At 51.2% G+C, this 18,601-nt stretch overlaps 7 protein-coding genes across 7 annotated transcripts; 4 read left to right on the top strand and 3 right to left on the bottom strand.

Moving 5' to 3' along the window:
• Window positions 1-93: 93 nt before the first annotated feature.
• Window positions 94-2,246, bottom strand: N7468_000460 (cytochrome P450; the record flags this gene model as incomplete). Its single annotated transcript, XM_058469757.1, has 12 exons — window positions 94-233; window positions 291-473; window positions 530-774; window positions 827-948; window positions 1,000-1,117; window positions 1,171-1,301; window positions 1,354-1,478; window positions 1,531-1,642; window positions 1,699-1,782; window positions 1,838-1,927; window positions 1,977-2,015; window positions 2,076-2,246. The coding sequence occupies 12 exons, from the start codon at window positions 2,244-2,246 to the stop codon at window positions 94-96; spliced, it is 1,560 nt and encodes a 519-aa protein (XP_058335788.1).
• Window positions 2,247-2,803: 557 nt separating this feature from the next.
• On the top strand, window positions 2,804-3,894 carry N7468_000459 (phytanoyl-CoA dioxygenase family protein; the record flags this gene model as incomplete). The annotated part of the gene is made up of 3 exons (XM_058469756.1): window positions 2,804-3,005; window positions 3,084-3,217; window positions 3,298-3,894. 3 exons carry the CDS (start codon window positions 2,804-2,806, stop codon window positions 3,892-3,894), a joined length of 933 nt encoding a protein of 310 aa, XP_058335787.1.
• An 819-nt stretch (window positions 3,895-4,713) lies between these two features.
• On the top strand, window positions 4,714-6,438 carry N7468_000458 (cytochrome P450; the record flags this gene model as incomplete). Its single annotated transcript, XM_058469755.1, has 4 exons — window positions 4,714-4,938; window positions 5,011-5,230; window positions 5,281-5,952; window positions 6,005-6,438. 4 exons carry the CDS (start codon window positions 4,714-4,716, stop codon window positions 6,436-6,438), a joined length of 1,551 nt encoding a protein of 516 aa, XP_058335786.1.
• A 137-nt stretch (window positions 6,439-6,575) lies between these two features.
• Window positions 6,576-8,147, bottom strand: N7468_000457 (general substrate transporter; the record flags this gene model as incomplete). Its single annotated transcript, XM_058469754.1, has 2 exons — window positions 6,576-6,848; window positions 6,906-8,147. The coding sequence occupies 2 exons, from the start codon at window positions 8,145-8,147 to the stop codon at window positions 6,576-6,578; spliced, it is 1,515 nt and encodes a 504-aa protein (XP_058335785.1).
• A 323-nt stretch (window positions 8,148-8,470) lies between these two features.
• Window positions 8,471-13,321, top strand: N7468_000456 (ABC transporter; the record flags this gene model as incomplete). Its single annotated transcript, XM_058469753.1, has 5 exons — window positions 8,471-8,515; window positions 8,795-9,070; window positions 9,122-11,539; window positions 11,599-11,787; window positions 11,840-13,321. 5 exons carry the CDS (start codon window positions 8,471-8,473, stop codon window positions 13,319-13,321), a joined length of 4,410 nt encoding a protein of 1,469 aa, XP_058335784.1.
• Window positions 13,322-13,741: 420 nt separating this feature from the next.
• N7468_000455 (P-loop containing nucleoside triphosphate hydrolase protein) lies at window positions 13,742-16,328 on the top strand (the record flags this gene model as incomplete). Its single annotated transcript, XM_058469752.1, has 4 exons — window positions 13,742-13,795; window positions 13,864-14,027; window positions 14,086-16,018; window positions 16,059-16,328. The coding sequence occupies 4 exons, from the start codon at window positions 13,742-13,744 to the stop codon at window positions 16,326-16,328; spliced, it is 2,421 nt and encodes an 806-aa protein (XP_058335783.1).
• Window positions 16,329-16,841: 513 nt separating this feature from the next.
• On the bottom strand, window positions 16,842-17,926 carry N7468_000454 (CPBP family intramembrane glutamic endopeptidase; the record flags this gene model as incomplete). The annotated part of the gene is made up of 3 exons (XM_058469751.1): window positions 16,842-17,336; window positions 17,577-17,792; window positions 17,873-17,926. The coding sequence occupies 3 exons, from the start codon at window positions 17,924-17,926 to the stop codon at window positions 16,842-16,844; spliced, it is 765 nt and encodes a 254-aa protein (XP_058335782.1).
• Between the last annotated feature and the right edge of the window lie 675 nt (window positions 17,927-18,601).

Raw genomic sequence — 18,601 nt, 5'->3', positions numbered from 1 at the left:
GTTCCAAGGCCGAGCTACGTAGCTTGGCCCAGCCTCCTCGCCGCGGGGCAAACCTCGCAGAATTTTCTGCAAGACGGGTCCTTATCTCGATTGCTACTCTGGTCGCTTGGTGAGCTTGAAAACAGCTTCGGGGGGTGCGCTAGCAATCATGAGTTTGTCCACAATCTCGTACTTGTTGTTAACGAGCTCCACTTTCGAATTCACCAAAATGGAGAAAACCATCATCTTGATTTCTATGTCGCAGTCAATATAAAGCGACGCTTTCAAACCGAAGGCAAGGAATAACTTACCAGCAACTGCAAAGTAGCGGCCTGGGCAGGCCCATCGGCCGAGACCGAAGGCGAGGTGACCTGGTCCGGCCATCGACGCAGGCTTGCCGCCAATCCAGCGCTTACCATCGAAAGTCTCCGGGTTATCACCAGCATTCTCAGGTGCATTGTGTGCCAAGGCTGCATTGGGGTGCACGGTGTAGCCTGCATGATATGATAAGAATTCGCGCACCCGTAGATCTGGAAACGGTGTAACTCACCCTTGGGGATCACGTATTTTCCAAGTGGCACGTCGTTCATGGCCATGCGGACTGTGCTGAAGGTGTCACCCTTGGTGCGCATCACTTCACGCAGGAAGGAATCTGTGTGGACGGCTCTCAGAAGATCATCGTGGGTCAGGTTCTCCGGTCCCTTGTCCATGATGGACTTGATCTCGGCGTAAATCTCTTCCTGATCCTGGGGGCGGAGCGCCAATTCGCAGAGAACCCAGACCATGGTGCTTGCTCTGGTGATGGTATTAACAACTGGTACTAAAGACATACAGTCCCGAACCTTACACTTGATGCACGGATGCGAACATGGTGCTCATGAGTACGAGGTAGATCATTCCTCTGTCGGCCAGTTTCAAAGTTCGCTCAGGGGTGGCAAACTTCCTCACGAGAAGCAGGAGTAGGGTAATCTAGGTGGCTTGTCAGTACGATGCACGAAGACCGTGTGCTTCCTTCCCTACCTCCTTCTCCTCGACATAAGTTTGAGGGTCTTTCAGAAGGCGATTCGTCTCGCGCCAGATTGGACGGCCCATGAACATGAACAAACAAACCCCCAGTCTCCAGAATGTAGTCTTGATTCTATATAGCTGTTAGCTTTTGGAAGTAGAAATATGCCATTCGAAGAATCGTACGCTGTAGTAAATCTCCACAAGGCAGGGAATGTTCGTGCAAAGTAAGACCGGTTTTGGAAAATGCCTCCAAGCTCAGCAACATCGTTAGCTGCCATCTTAACGGCATGGCTGTAAGCAGGGTTGAGGAATTTCTGTTTATCAGTCAGAAGAGACTCGGCGCGGGTGATAGTCCGGACTATTAACCTTTCCAAGAAGCAGAACGACCATGGCATCAGACACAGTGCTTTGAGTATATTCGAAGAGATCCAGGGCTTGGCTTTTGGGGTCATTTGTTATCTCCTCCGCTCGGTCGAAGAAGATCGATGAGACTTGAGAAGGTTAGCAAACTTGGTGGACGCTGCAAAGTGTTCTTTGAGATACCTTGTTTCACGACAATATCCATGCGCTTCCCCAAAAGCCCGGAAGTTACATCGGCCATGGTCTTGAAGACCCTCCCTTGGGTCATGTTCATGAGAAATTCCATGTTCATCGCCTGTATTTTTGCTGGTCAGCCTACTGCTGCTGAACGAAGTGTGAATGTCCCCTTACATCGGCGACCCCATGCTCGAAACTGAAGTTCTTTTCATCCGTGAGAACCCTCTGGGCGTATTTCTCGGACACCATGATTTCCATCTAGAACACCTTTTGTGAGTAGGAATCTTCCGCACGCTTCGGAAGCTCAATCTACCTTGTCCTTCTTTTTCACCGCAATGATATCACCGTGCTCGCGAATGGCATTGTTGTACGAATTGATGGGGTCATTGAAAATTTGATCGTTCTAGAACTATCTCAGTACTCATTCCTCAGAACGTGCCGATCCAACCCACAGTCAATTTAACCACAGGAGGGAAGTTTGCGCCGTAGATCTGCAGCAGAATTGTTAATAACATCGCCACTATACAGGTCCTCCAAAATTGAAGACTTACTCTGAGCTTCTTCGACACACTCGAGTAAACCTTGCTGCTGCCAATCACGCTGATCGCAAGGATTAGAGCAACCCAATACCTGTGCAGATGAAGAAATTCGAGTGCGGCCGTGTAATGCGATCCCATCTCTGGACTGCGCACGCCGAACTTCTCACCGTAGAGGCCGTCCATGTTTCCAAGGTTCGTTCAATCAACTACAAGCTTGGAGCAGAGTCGACGGTTTAAGTTGCTAAGATCGCAAAGCCGGAACAGACAGGAGCTTTGAATTGGCCGCTAACCGGGGCTTCGCAGGCCCACGAGGGGGCCAATGAGTGCGCAGTTAAACCGAATACGGCCCACGCTGGAGATCCAGCGATCTGATACCGCCACCTCGGATTGAGCATGCTCAGGTAGTACGAACAATTCCTGCAGCGGTAACTGGGTTTCCACACCAGACTCAGTGCCATGGAGGGGTCAATCATGCAGCTCTGGTGGGGCGCGCCAACTCGAGGCCCCAAACGACCCACTTGACCCCCAGCGAAAGTTACAGTTCACATTTTCAGGTATTTGGCATGACCTGGTACCGGAACTCGAAGCACGTACAATGGCGATTGTATAGAAATTATAAAAGCTTTGTGCGATAGTTGACTCGGATCTGATCTTCCAATTTGCAAGCCTGCATTGCTTCCTCCTTCCCCCCCCCTTTTTTCGTCTTCTAGTTTCTACCTCTGATCCTTTTTATCTTAGCCATGGCGATCGAGAACGGTGTCAAGGCCACTATTCCCACCGTGGACGCCAAGGGTGCGACACCTGATGCTCTGGCGGACGATGTCATCCAGGGTCTGAAGATTGCTGGAGCTTGCATTATCAAGAACCTCTACAGCCAGGACACAATTGACAAGTTAGAGGCCGAGGTCAAGCCTCATCTTACAGACGCCGGCAACATGACCTGTAAGTTTATCGTCCCACCAGCCCCTCCGCGGCCACAAGATTGAGAACTGAACTCCATATTTTGTGGGAACGGCACAGACTTCCAAAAAAATGTCGTCACCGCCACCGGCTTAGCAGGGAAGTCCGAAACATACGCGCTGGAGGTCATTGGCAACCCCATGTGGACAAAGGTTCGAGACTACTTCCTGACCTACTCGAAAGGAACATTCTGGGTAAGTTTGAACTTTTCTTGGAATCGGACAATTAGGCAGATCGGAGACCACCCACTAAACTCAGACGAAACACATTTTAGGTTGGCAACAACCAAGGCACCCATGAGACATCCGCTCAGCTGGGCTCCGCCACCTGCCTTGAGCTGCGACCCGGTGCGGAGGCCCAAGGTCTCCACCGCGACGATCTAGTGCACCAGGGCTTCAATACCGAGGACAAGGAATATGTTCTCGGACGGGACAAGTCGCTCACCTTCTTCGTTGCCTGCAACAGGACCCATAAAGCTAACGGAGCTACTCGGATCGTGCCTGGCAGCCACCTGTGGGACTACACTCGACCGCCCCCAGCTGCGGATGACAAGACTAGTATCGTCGATGCGGAGGTCGAGCGGGGCGACGGGGTGATTATCCTGGGCAGTGTCTACCACGGCGGGGGCGCCAACACAACTGAAAACGAGCACCGGCTAGTCCTCACCTGTGGCGTCACTTGCTCCTACCTGCGCCAGGAAGAGAATCAATACCTCGCCAACGATGTAAAACGCATCCTCAGATACCCCCTTCCCATCCAGCGGTTCATTGGCTATGGTTCCTTCCCTCCCGGCGTGGGGCTGGTCAACTGGGACGATCCTATCAAGATCATCAATCCCACCTTCAAGGAGCCCGAACCTGCAACCGCTTGAGCAGGCGAAAACCCAATAGTGGAAACGAATTGGAGATATGGGAGATAAGGGGAGGAGCGGTTTGGGGTTTTGGAATTTTCCTTTTTTGTCTTTTTCCTTTCTTTTTCGATGGGTTTTCAAGGTTTTGTTTCATCCTGTCATGTGGAGCGGATAAGCTCGTGTGGACGGGAAAGATCGATTCCCGAGGCTCCGGTAGGATTGATAGACTTACGTATCCTTAAGCCACCGTCTCACGCCTGCAAATAGATGCAATTTCGTTCGTTGAGGGTGGATTTTATCGTCACAGGTACAGTATGCCGTAGTGCCGGTGGGTCTGCCTGACTTTGTGATACATTTGCAGTAGGTAAACTTACAGGGATACGAGAAAGATACAGAGTGGTAATAAATCCTTGTTTTTGCTTGTGGATCCTTCCGGCAGAGACGCACGGGCTACCATCCCCACTCCCGCCGATCGAACATGTGGGGCTGAAAGATGGGCCCAACCGCTCGGGGTCAGTATGATGAAATATATTGTCTTTGCCACGGCCGGTGGATGCTGTTGGGGTTTGCTAGCAGACTTTGTGGCTTGATGGCGTACGCCTTTCGATCTGGACCGGGAAGGACGCGGAACTGCACCGAAAACCGCGCATGGAGCTCGCTACGTATGCGAGATAACGTGTAATGTTAAAATACAGTACACCGCCTCGAGGACCCACTAGAGCTACGGAAGCTGCAAAAAGAAAATACATCGAGGGGCAGAAGGGGGAGGGGTCCTTGCTCATATTGCTTGAGCGCGAATAACTTTGGGACACACCTCTTCGACACCTCTGGAGATTTGCCATGGCGTTGGAACTGGCGGCTCACTCGTTGATCAGCGAGAATTTCACTGCCGTGCTTACAGTCAGCATTGCATTGGCATTGGGTCTTAGTCTTCTGCTGAGACGTAGAAACGCGAAGCCTCTGCCTGTCATCAATGGCAGAAAACTTTTTGAGTTCACCGACTCGGGGCTGAAGGAGAGGTACAGAACGAGCGCGAAAGAACTTCTGGAAGAAGGATTGCGCAAGGTATGCTAATGTTTTCGAAAGGAATTTGGCCAATGGACGACCCGGTAAAACTAATCTGGGAAAAAACAATAGAGTGATGCATTCTATCTTCAAACAGACAAAGGACCTAGACTGGTCCTTGCGAACAGGTATGCCCGCGAGGTGCATAATAACCCACATTTGAGCATCTCCAAGGCAATGGAAGATGAGCTCCATTGCAATATCCCAGGCATGGAAGGTTATAAGGGAAGCTATTGGCCAGACACCGAATTTGGCAATATTGCAATCAAGCAAGATATCCGCAAGGCATTAGGTATCTGAGAAGTCCCGATATCCCTTATGCACGAGGGCTAATTGAACCAGAGTCATTGGTCAAGTCTTGGTCGCAGGAGACTACGGCTATCTTGGACGAATTCTGGACCACAAAGCCAGAATGGCACAGCTTGACCGCAAGCCCACTGGTTCTGGACATGGTCTCCCAGCTCACAGCGCGAATGCGATCGGGCCCAGATCTCGCCAAGAGCACCGCATGGCGTCGACTGAGCATTTCTTTCACGGTCCACACGTTCATCGCGGCGGCTGATCTGGACGTTTGGCCTTGGTTTCTCCGTCCCATCGTCCACTGGTTTCTCCCGTCATGGAAGAGGCTCCGTGCGGACATCGAAGAGGCTCGCCAGGTATTTGACGCAGCTGCTGCAATCCGTTTGGCGGAGAAAGAGGCAGCCATCGCAAAGGGGGAAAGTCCTCCTGTATATGAAGACATGTTGTACTGGATGGAGCAGCGTGCGAAGGGAGTTCCTTTTGACACCTGTTTGGCTCAGTTGCTTATCGCTCAGGCGATGATCCACGGGACTGCCGATCTGACTACTCAAGCTATCTTTGATATAGCCGAGCGACCTGAATTGATTGAAGAGCTACGAGCGGAAATTTTGACTGTCATTGGCATTGAAGGTCTGACAAGCGCTTCGCTGAATAACTTGAAACTGATGGACAGTGTGATCAAAGAGAGTCAGCGGCTGAAGCCAATGTTCTTAGGTACGTTCCCCTTCACTGACTGCTTATTCGAAGGCTAACGAGTCGCCCATAGTAACTATGAAGCGCTACGCAGAAGAATCCATTGTTCTTTCTGATGGTGTTGTGATCCCAAAGGGAGCCCAGATCGTGGTGCACTCGCAGAACATGTGGGATGAAGAGCACTACTCAAACCCTCTTGAATTCCAGAGTCATCGTTTTCTCGAGAGACGCAAGATTCCTGGACAAGAGGTGGCATCGCAGCTACACACTACAACGATCAACCACATGGGGTTCGGCTTTGGGCGACATGGTTGCCCCGGCCGCAGTTACGCATCCGCCATGATGAAGATCTTTCTTTGCCATATTCTGCTGAAATATGATATCAAGCTCAAAGGCGGGCGGCCAGAGATTGCGCGGGTCGGTGTTTTGCTGATGGCAAACCACACTGCGCAAATTGAAGTCCGCAGACGACAGGAGGAATTAAACATGGAGGAGTTATCGGTTTAAATTCACGAGCCGATTTGGTATAACTTCTATTTGCTCTAAACGGTATGATAGGTATATTGGCATTCTGATGGATGGGCATTTGAATAAATGCGAGACATCTTCATGAATAAGAGACGTTGTCGTTTTCTCCCGTTCCTTCATTTTTTGTATGGGTTCCTCAGCTCCGGGAGGAAAAGGAATGTTACTAGGAAGCCCACCATGGTCGTGCCACCAAAGACAAAAGCGACTTTTCCTCCAAGATTTCCTGCATCCGGGTTGAACATGTACGGAAACACAAACCCAATCAGCCACTGGAAAAACTGGAGGGTCGCATTGGACAAAGCTTGGGTTTTGGACCGAAGCCTTAGCACTGGAAGCTCTCCGACGACGGTCCAGGAGGCAGCGCCGACTGACAATTGATAGATAACACCCTTGGAGATCGATTAGTTCATTCAATAATGTAGACAACGCCGTGGGCCTGAGCTTACCCATATGAACATGAAACCAACCGCAACCTGGTTTGCGGCCTGGGTGGAACCGGTGCATGCGCCTCCAATGATAAATAGACTGATTGCAGCAAGCAGTTGACCCCAGACAATTAGATTTCTAGGGCCGATAGTAGGAATCAGGAACCAAGAGCATACATTGGCGATCCACTGCAATGCAATATTCAATAGGCCCAGGAGCAAGGCCTCATGCGAAGAGTATCCGAGAAGCTCATACATATAGCTCTGGTAGCCCTGCACAAGAACAACCCCAGAGAGATATTGGCAGGCGTAGACAAACATGCTCATGAGGGTGTTTTGACGGTTTCCTTTGGCAAAACACTCAATATAAGATGCTTTGTCTGCGGATAATCGTCTTTCTCGCTCGATAGTCTCTTCGATCTGGGCCAAGACTGCCTCGCCATCGATCCTTCCCTTGTCGGACCCGTATAATTGTTTGATCGCTTTCATCGCAGCCTCTGGTTTGCCCATCCGCACCAACCAGACCGGGGACTCGGGCCAGAAGACCGCAGTCAATATAATCAAGCCCGGTACAATCCATTGGCAAGCAAGCGGAATTCTGTAGGCGGCCGCAGTAGTCGACGATCCGACCTGGTAAACCACTCCTGTAAAGAGAAGAACGCCGCTCAGCGACACGATGTTCGTCATGGCAATGAGCACCCCGCGGAGTTTCAGGGGGGCAGTCTCAGATGCATACAGAGGGCCAATAACGAGCCACATTCCGGTCGGTATTCCATTGATTGCTTTTCCAGCAGCCAGAACACCCAGCGAACCGTGCGAAGCGAACTGAGCTGCAACCCCACCGATGGAAATCACGCAGGAGATCAACGCCGTGTACTTTCGACCAATACGATCGGCCAGCCAGCCTGCCCCAAAAGCTCCAATAATCGCGCAAAGTTGCGAAATGCCGGTGAACAGTGATAACCAGTTTGCCGGAATGATATACGAAACAACACCCCCGCTATCCAGCTCCTTGCCATAGTCGACCCGGAACCTGGGCATCGCTAGCAAGTTGGCAGCGACGTTTCCGTCGATACCAAACCCAAACACCAGCGCCAGGCCATACATGACCCATAAAATCGAGCGCCAATACAGTCGAAGGGTCTGGTAAACAGTCAAGCTCTCTTCAAATGCCGCATACTGAGCAGCAAGCTCGCTTCGGTCACACTCCTGCTCATTTTCAAAGGGGCTCACGGTCTTCTCGAGCTCTGCGGAGTTCGACATGGCGCTGGACTGTGCAGCGTTTCTACGGGCATCGCGAAAATCGGGCTCTTAACTCCCTTTTGTAGAAGGACTCCATACGGTGAGGAACCGAGTGGCGCACATGGTTCTTCCCAGTTGTGCTCTCACATGAGCGGACATATTTCCCAGTGTTGCTCCTCTTTCCGTGGGTCTCCCTCGAATCCGCGATCCTGGCAGCCCTCCCGCTTCATGCAACTCGATCCACTCCGCTACGGGCGCCACAGGGTCGGAGAAAGTGTAGATCTGGCCGCAGCAACAAAAAAGCCCCGACTCCAGACGATGTAACTGTATGCGTCGTGTAAGACATGGGGACCCACTTCGATGCGGACGGTATTGTATCGAAGGGACTTGTACGATACCCGGGCTGAGGATCGCCTGTCAGCTTTCTGTTCCTCCCCTGACATTCTGATCTGCGGACCTTTCTTTTCAGCTGTAGTGGGTCTATGGTTCGATAGCCACTGTACGCTGTATTGGTTCTGATGTGCGCCGATCATGATGTTATCAATAAAATCACGGCCATATGATTGTCAGGCTTTATTTAGACCCTTTCGCTGGGTCGGTTTTGGGAATATTTTCAGTCGACTTTTCGACTGATTTGTGCTGAAAATGGACAACTTTTCTATCGCTAGTCTGCGATAGGTGCGGCCCTTGTTGGGTTGAGCAATGTCCCTGTCGTTTGGTCCAATTGCCGCCGGCCTTCATCCAAGGTCCATGATGGCTATTCCGATGAGGACGGAGAGGCGACTGCAGAGTCGATCAAGGGTCTGGGAGGAAAATGGTCCCTGCGATTCATCGCTGTTCTTTCTCTCGTCGGGTTTGGGTGTTCATTAGCCACATCCGTTTTGTCAACCCTCGGATTTGGAAAAGAAGAACTACCGTTGTACTGGACTCAGTTCGCAGGTTGGGTAAGTGGATCTCGCTCCGGTGTCACCAGCAAAAGTTAATAGCGTTAAAAGAATATCGCGACAGTTCAATCGATCATTCTGTTGAAGGAAACGGCTGTTCTCCGAAGATTCGACCTCGCGCACTGTGGCTTCTGGACCAGTCTCGGGGTCTTCGTCTTTGCGCTTCCCCGTCTGACGACATACTACTTGCAGAATGAAAGAACATTCTTCGCTTTGACTCTTACCAGTGCAACCGCCGGTATGTTAAGAGGCCTGTGTTGCCTTTCTATTCCTCGCCGACCCGATGTCTATCGAAAGGGACGTTTGGTAGACCAGGAGCTCAGCTCCAGCCTGTGGAGCAGGCTGACCCTTGGTTACACCACTCCTTTCCTTCGATTCAGTGGTAAGCGGCAGGGAACTATGGCTACCGAGGAATTCCCTGAACTACCCAATAAAGCCCGGGCAGAGAGACTCCACAATCTTATCGAAGAAACCCGATCACAGGGGATGTCGCTGTTTCAGGCTATTTGTAAGGCACACAAAGGCGCCGTGATTCTTCAGGTCATTCTTGCCCTCGCAACTGCTATATCCAGCTTTGGTCCCCATGCTGCACTATATGGAATCCTAAAGACTCTGGAAGACGCGACTTTAGGTAGTCCGGGTGTCTGGGCAGCCGTGCTGGGTGTCTCTCTGTGTGTGTTTTCTACATTTACATCATGGGTCTGGTGGATTACCTACTCGAAGCTGGCCGTCCCTATTGCTTCGGAGCTGCAGGCGCTCCTTTATGATAAAACTATGCGCCGCAAGGATATCCAACAGCCAAAGAATAGCGACGAAGATAATGGCAAGGAAGGATCCGGTCCTGTCCAACAAGGCCAACAAGAAGTTATTAATCTTGTCACTGTCGATACCCGCCGAATCTCAGACTATGCTTCTTACAATCACCTGATTCCCTCATCGGTGGCTCAATTCATTCTGGCTTGCGTCTGCTTGCTATTCCTCATCGGCTGGAAGAGTCTTCTTGCAGGCTTGGCCGCTGTCTTCCTGATGTCCCCTATCAACATCTGGATTGCACAAGAATACAGGTCATTCCAAGTGACAATGATGAAAGCCAAAGATCACCGCACGTCCCTCGTGCACGAAGTTGTGCAAAACATCCGGCAGATCAAGTTCTCTGCGACGGCCTCTGCCTGGGAAGATCGAGTCCTCGAAGCTCGCAAGCACGAGTTGCGCTTCCTGCTTCAAGCTTGCTTCCGGGAGACCGGCTTCGTCGCCGTCTGGACTCTGACACCGCTGTTGTTGTCCGCTGTTTCTCTGTCCGTTTACGCATTGCAATACGGCGGTTTGTCTGCTTCCGTCGCTTTCACATCGATCTCTATCTTTGGTTCGCTGGAGGTCGCTCTGGCTGCCTTGCCTCACCTATTCGCCACGGCCTTGGAGGCCAAAATGAGTGTCGACAGAATTGATGAGTATATGCAGACCCCTGATAAAAAGGAGACCGAGCGCAGCCCGTCGTCGAATATTATGTTCCAAGATGCCACTATCTCCTGGCCGTGCGACGAGGAATCCGATCCCGCGGGATTCTTTCTGTCCAATCTAAACCTCATGTTCCCTTCCAAAGGTCTCGCCGTAATTAGCGGCCGAACTGGCTCTGGAAAGAGTCTGCTTCTGTCCGCTATTCTCGGCGAAAGCGATGTCCCTCTTGGATCAGTCAAGGTTCCATCTTCGGACAGTTCGCAGTGGCGAATCCCTCCGACCGGCGATAATGACTGGATTGTGGATGATGCTATCGCCTATGTCCCTCAAGAGCCCTGGACCGAGAACGGTACTATCCGTAGCAACATTCTCTTTGGTCTGCCTCTTAACTGGGAGCGATACCAAGAAGTCTTGTTTGCGACCGGTCTCGGAAGAGACCTCGAGATCTTGAGCGACGGCGACAAAACTGACATCGGTGCCAATGGCGTGAACCTGAGCGGTGGCCAGCGTGCCCGTGTTTCCCTTGCCCGAGCTCTCTATTCTCGTGCTGGAATATTGATCATGGACGATATCTTCAGTGCTCTTGATGCAGACACCAGTCGACACGTATATGAGAACGGGCTCACTGGAATTTTAGCTAAGGGCAGAACTAGAGTCCTTGCAACTCACCACATCGGTCTTTGCTTGCCAAAGGCAGACTACTGCGTTGTCCTGGAGGGAGGCTCTATGTCCTTTGTCGGGTCGGCGGATCAACTCAAGAAGAAAACAGGATTATACGATATCCTTCAAGTGGAAAATGGCGACGAGAGCAGCAAGCACTCTCGCCCCACCACTACCGCCGAGCAGCAGATTGACGAGCCTGCAACTCGCAAGTTCAGTCCTGATGAGGAGCGCGCAATAGGCTCAGTGTCAATTCAAATTTATAAGAGACTCTTGACTGGCAAAAACTCCCGCTTATTGTGGGCACTGGGCTTTACTGTCGCTATTCTATACACGTCCTCTGTTTTTGCGCGGGTAAGTTGTCGGAGAAATTTTCTAATAAATTATTCTAACTGACTGACTTATCTCACTAGGGATGGTGGCTTCACATTTGGACAGGCACAAGCCAAGTGCATTTCGCGCATTACACGAGCTACAGCTCTGCTGTCGTATCACTTGCTGCTCAAAGGTTCCGCGAGTTAGATGCCCCTGATGACCTTGCCAAGTACATCTCTGTCTACGTCGGAATTTCTCTGGGGGCCGCGATCATGGCCACTTTGCAGGTTCTTTTCCTCCGGGTCGCAGCCATGCGGTCTTCGAACTCCCTGTTCAAAGTACTTCCTGTCTTCCGTTTTGGCCGCACCACTTCGTTGGGTCGACACTGTCCCCCTGGGTCGTCTGTTGAATCGCTTCACTGCAGACGTCTACATCGTTGACTATGTCCTCGGTACGCACATTTCAGAGTTGGTGCAGTCGACTCTTCAGATCGTCGGTGTTATGGTCGCCAGTACCTCCGTCTCACCCTCAATTCTGGTCCTCGCCGCTGTCCTGCTAGCCGTCTCACTCCGACTAGCCGTCCTCTACCTTGCTGCTGCTCGTGAGCTGAAGCGATTGGAAAGCATTTCCCGAAGCCCCATTCTCGACCACTTCATCTCCAGTTTGGCTGGATTGCACACCATCCGTGCTTTCGACCAAGCACGCGAATATGTCCAAGCAATGTTCACCAGAATCGATGCCTACGCAAACGTCTCACGACACCTCTGGCTATTCAACTGGTGGCTGCAACTCCGTATTGGTGTCCTCGGTGCCATTTTCTCCACAGTGACCGCGGCCATGGTCGTCAAATTCGGCGTTTCTGCCTCGCTTGCCGGGTTCGCCATCAGCTTCGTCCTGCAATACAACACTGCCGTGTCCAACATGGTCCGTATCTACGCCAGCTTCGAGATGGAAATGAACGCAGCTGAGCGAGTCATCGACTATGCCAGCATCGAGACCGAGCCACAGGGCGGCCTGGAGCCCCCTGCCGCCTGGCCTACCAAGGGACAAGTCGAAGTCGAAAACCTAACGGTGAGCTACGCGCCCGAGCTTCCTCCCGCGCTGAAGGGAATCAGCTTCAGCATCGAAAACAACCAGCGGGTCGGCGTCGTCGGCCGCACTGGATCGGGCAAATCAACCCTCGCATTAGCACTGTTCCGTCTCATGGAACCCAGCGAAGGCCGCGTCCTGATCGACGGACTCGACACATCCACGATCAAGCTCGACGCACTGCGAAGAAGGGGTCTAGCCATCGTGCCCCAACACCCTACCCTATTTGCAGGAACTGTCCGAACAAACCTAGACCCCTTCGGCTGGTACTCCGAGACACAGCTGACTGTCGTCCTGGAACGAGTTCATCTCTGCAAACCAAGCAAGGGGAACAGTGCCTCATTCCTGAACCTGCCAGTCTCAGAGGGCGGAGCGAATTTCTCACAGGGACAGCGCCAGCTCCTCTGCCTCGCCCGCGCTATCCTTCAACAAGCCAAGGTCATGATCATGGACGAGGCCACCTCGGCCGTGGACATGGAGACGGATGGACTGATCCAGCAAACTATCCGGTCGGAATTCGGCCGCTCAATGAGCTCATTTCTGGTGATTGCGCATCGACTGAGCACGATTGCCGACTTCGATAAGATCCTGGTGCTAAGTGAGGGACGGGTTGTTGAGTTTGGGCCGCCGGAGGATCTGATTAAAATTGAGGGCGGAGAGTTCCGGGAGCTGGTGAACCAGAGTGGCGAAAGGGGTGTGTTGGAAGAGATCATTTCGAGGAGGTCTCGTTGATACTAGTATATTTTAGATTTCATTGGTAAAAGGATAATTGTTTGGCGCGTTTGATGCTTATTGGATAATTGTATAAGATTTTATGGAAAGCTTCGGAATAATTAACATTTTTCCAGAATATCATTGAATGGCTCTTCCAAGCTTGGGAGCTAAGGTCACTTGATATCGATTGTCCAATATATGTCGGGTGTTATCTCGCATTTGTACTCCAATGACCAAGTATCCTTCGACCTTGTTAGCTTTTCTACATTTCAACACCAGCAAGTTGAATCTATCATCACAGCGATCCCAGGTATAATGCGCTTACCTAGCGCCAGTCACCTGATACCAGCGCGTACAGGGCGGGGTCATCACATTTGAGCTGAAGCCAGGAAGCCTAACCTTGCAAGCTGCAAAACGTGCCAATCATAGCCTCCATCCATGTCTTTTGGGGCGTCAAACTCTGGCCTCCAGGCCAATATCATAAATGGTTCAGTGACAGCGCAGTTCCTTTCTGCAGGTAGGTTCAACGAAACTTACAAGCTAGATAAACTTACTAAAAGCGTAATGGGCTAGAACGACCGAAAACTCCACCAACCCCTCTGTCAACCGTGCCGTTCCGCCGCGACCCAGATTTTGTCGATCGTGGAACCCTGCTAGATGAAATCGATGAAAAGGCAGTGCATCCGGGTGCCCGGGTAGGGCTCGTTGGTATAGGGGGCGTTGGGTGAGCTTTGGATCATAGGCCCTTGGCACTATTCAGCGCGAGGCTGACGACATGACAGGAAATCGCAACTTGCTATCGAATACACGTATCGTGTGCGCGACCGGTCGCCGGAGACATGGGTATTTTGGGTCCATGCAAGCAACGCGACTCGTTTTGAGCAGGACTGTCGGACGATCGCCCATAGAGCTAAGATAGCTAGTCTACAGGGCTCTTCAGCAGATATATTCCAAGTTGTCTCCGACTGGCTGCATGACACGAGGAGAAAATGGGTCCTTGTGCTCGACAATCTCGATGATGATAGCTTCCTTCATCGCGCTCTGCCGGCGAAGCAAGAGAACGCTGGAGATCAGGCGAGTGACGTGTCAGGACGCACTATCTGGGACTATTTCCCTCAGAGCTTGAGTGGCTTAATTCTCATCACTAGTCGAGTCAAGCACATGGTAGCGCGCATCGTTGACGACAATGACGTTATATCAATACAGCCAATGCAAGAGAGCCATGCGGTCGCACTTTTCGAACGCAAGGTAGGGGTTGCGGGCAAGGAAGAAGACGCTAGCCAGCTTGTTGCTGCTCTCGATTTTATGCCGCTTGCCATAGTACAAGCAGCCGCCTACATCAAGCATAGGGCACCCCGGTCTTCGGTCGAAAAGTACCTCGCAATATTCCAGGGGAGTGATCATAAGAAAGCCGAACTTTTGGCCCATGAAGGAGGCCAGCTGCGACGAGACAGAGACACCGAGAATGCGATCTTCGCAACATGGCAAATCTCATTTGATCATTTGTACTCTCATCACCGCTCAGCAGCAGACTTGCTGTCCATTATGAGCTTTTTTGACCGACAGGGTATTCCTGAGTTTGCACTGCAGTACAGGGTTGAGACAGGAGACCTAAGTGATGTCGAAGAGGACAGTGCAAGCAATAGTATCACCTTTGAAGATAATATACTATTGCTGCGCAATTACTCTTTGATATCTGTTAGCCCTGATGGAACGACTTTCGAGCTGCACCACCTTGTCCAATTAGCCGTCCAGCAATGGCTCAAGAATCATGATCAGTTCGAGAAAACGAAAAATGATTTTATTTACAGACTATTTCAAAGTTTACACGAGCCTGGTGTTTCTTCTCGCACGAATTCTCAGTTGCTACATGCCCATATACAACGTGCAGTCGAACAGAGACCTCGAGACGACGGTCCACTCGAATTGTGGGGGAACATCCTTCTCCATGCAGCCTGTACTATGGCAATACCTGATATTCGCAATTTCCTGACAATAGTTACCCTTACATATCAAGCATTGAAGGAAACCTTCGGCCCGGACCATAAGTATACACTTCACGCAACGTTGGTGTTGTCTAGCGCATATCAAGGGTTGGGAAAGCTGCAGGAAGCGGAAGAATTACAAAACCGTCTTATAGAGGTACACATGCGGTCAGTGGGGCCTGGACACTTCAATACTCTTCAAGCCAGACATCAACTATCAGTAACATACCTTGCTCAGGGTCGATGGAAAGAGGCAGAAGATCTTCAATGGGAGCTGGTAAAAATCTCGAAGCGACTAAGGGGTTCAGATGACTTTCTTACACTCTCAATCATGAAAACTTTGGCAAAAAGCTACAAGCAGCAGGAACGTTGGAAAGACGCTAGAGAACTTGGGGTTCAGGTCATGGAGGCCTATCAGCGAACCCTAGGACCAATGCATCCTCTATTTCTAAGGAGTATCGTCAATTTATTCGAGTTACAGACCTGCTCGGGGCACGAGGAGTTGAAGATCACGGAAGGCCGTGCAATACAAGCCCTGGAAACTTTGATGGGGATCCTAGGACCAGACCACCCCGAAACTCTAATTAGCATGGTCAGCTTAGCAAATACTTACCGGCACCTCCTGCAAGGGAGATGGAAAGAAGCGGAGGACCTCAGGCTAAAGATCCTGAGAGGCTCAGGGCAAGCCTTGAACCAGGACACCTTAAAATTACTAGGACTGGCTGAGGAGGTTGACAGGGGCGTTGTCTCACCACTCTAATCATGAATAGTACGGAGGCCTTAGCATCAATATAACTACTGCGACCTGGAACCTTTTGAGAAAGCGGGAGAGGCTTCAGGAACACGCTATGGAAACCCGTAAGCAATTCCAAGGAAAAGACCACCCGGACTCCCTGAGGTCCATGCAGGAACTTACTGATATCCTTATGTCTTCAAGTCAAGACAAAGCCGCTAGATGCTTAATGACGGAACGCATTATATTCTGCGAACAAGCACTTGGTTTTGATCGTCCGGGCACTATCTCTTCAAATGATGGATGAAATGTTTGGAATGAAACCATGGTGGGAGTACTGGAGCGCGGTAAAGCCTACGATATTCCTACACACCACTCATCGGAAGCCCGACGTCCAGCGACTGCTTCCCTGCGGGTATTATGGCTGGTCAAAGGCTTGTACGAAGATGATGCCGAGGTCCCCGTTGAGCTTAGATTATGTGTATATAATGCTGTCTCGTCCTAGCATTGAAGTACCTACATTGAAGTTCCTGGGGTGTTTCTGTTATTATTTCTAGTCGGACAAACTGGTGCGATGACGTGAAAACCCGGCGTGTACCTGAGTCTATGTCTGTTCGAACTTGAAAACTCTCTGCCCACATTCCGTGGGCCCCTTGCGTTGCGATCGTCAAATGTCTTACTTTTGCCAGCAACGATTGATGAAACCCTTTCCTCAAACGGCTACCGCGGGGCTTTACGCATACAAAAGTACTTGTAATGGCCATAGCATCCTATTCTTTTCCGACACTCTGAAAAGACACTAGTACGAGTATGTGTCTGTTCAACTTTGGGACGAGAAGGACACCAAAGCATGATCCGACTCGGTCAACGGCCACAGAAGCTGACCAAAGGACATTGCACCAAGGAGCAGGAGGAGGTAATACCCCACAGTCCATCCAACATGCAGTGGTCTGTCCCCTTCTTTTCCTACTTGGAAACGCGGGTCCGCCTCGACATGCCCCCATAAACGCGGCAAGCCGCACCAATTGCAGAAACTGTGGATGAGGATCACAGCCACTACAGAACCTGTCCGTAAGTAGACGAAAGTGACAAAGCAACCGAAGAGGGTGGCGTAGGTGAAGTGGAAAAGAGTCCCTAGCAGGGCCACCAAGAGCGGGGTGTCGGGGTTTGTCAGGCGAAATTCGTAGAAATGATGGATATGCCCGATGCCAAAGTACAGTGGAGTGACCAGAACGATTTTGTCGGGAGACAAATTTGCGAGAATATGTAATGAGATAATAGCGGAGCGAAACACGATCTCCTCTGTAACCGGGGCCTGAAGTATATATATATCTTAGCAGCCAAGATCAACCCGAAAGTAGCGGAACCTCAACTCCAGATCGAACCTACAACTACATAATTTCTCCAAGGAATCCAATCACTCAGGCTTGCATGGATACTACCTAGGCTTGACCCAAGAGCGCCATTGGCTTTCCACGATGCCTCGCTCATACAACGGCCCGGCGAAAAGAATCGCCGTCAAGAGAACACAGCGAGCCACATCAGCCGGGCTCACCGGCCACCACCCGAGAAGCGTCAACGCAGCTGCGAGCGAGGTATTCCCTTTCTCGACAATAATCCAGAGCACCATCAGAGAACCCACGATGCAAGAGATGGAGAGAGCGCTGAGGCGCGCACGAATCACGGACGGCGCATCGCGGCTGAGAGTCGGAGTTGGTCGCGTGGTTCGTGATAGATAAATTGGGGCCACAAAGATCAATGTAAGGGCGACCTAATGATGCGGGATGAGAAAAACCTTGGAATTTCAGGGGAATCTCAGGGCAGCACGATGGATTGTTCTACAGAGCTTACCGAGAGCAGAGCGGCCGTATGCACCGACAGCGGCTCGTCCGGGTTAGTGAACATGTCGGAAATTGGAGGGGACGCAAGGGCAAAGACTGTGCGTGGAGCAGAGGGAGTTGAGATGGTCTAGAATGAGGATAGGGGACATCCTGGAACTGATTGTGTTTGTATTCTCGAAGTTCGGATCTCCAGAGCTCTACGCTGGGCTTTGTTCTTTAAGTTGGAATTGGTATTTACGGTAATGGCGGAGTGGCACCAAAGAACCGGTGGACAAGAAGTTGGGGAAACGCGGGCAGTCGCGCCGAGCGGCCGGTATTACCACCGTTTTATGACCCCTAGTCTTTCGAGGGAAAAGAACCACACGATCACGATTCTCTGATTCTTTGACTGGGAGTGCGTGACAAGCAGATATAGGCGGGAGACAAGGCTCAAGCTCCCCCCTTTAAGTTCGATATTCCAGCTTGGATGCTCAAACCATGTGATCTATCCTCGCAAACGCGTGGACCAAGCGCCTCGTGGCCTCGCCCATCCTCCTTTTTTCCTTTAAAATTAAGGGCTCCATTACGGAGTAGTGGGAACGAACTTCGTACCTTGCACAGCCCACCGGATGCATTACCATCTGCAGGCTGCCCCTGCGGACCATCCTCATCTTAATTCTGAGTCAATGCGAGGGGATCGTGGGAGTTTAATTCTCCGATCCAGCACATGTGGGAGCGTTGCGATGGAGATAGGGAATAT

Source organism: Penicillium chermesinum (assembly GCF_028974085.1).
Source record: "Penicillium chermesinum strain IBT 19713 chromosome Unknown utg000001l:1.0-1975020.0:1.0-1976611.0, whole genome shotgun sequence".
In the NCBI taxonomy this organism is placed as follows: Eukaryota; Fungi; Ascomycota; class Eurotiomycetes; order Eurotiales; family Aspergillaceae; genus Penicillium; species Penicillium chermesinum.
This window is presented reverse-complemented; position numbering and strand designations above follow the sequence as displayed.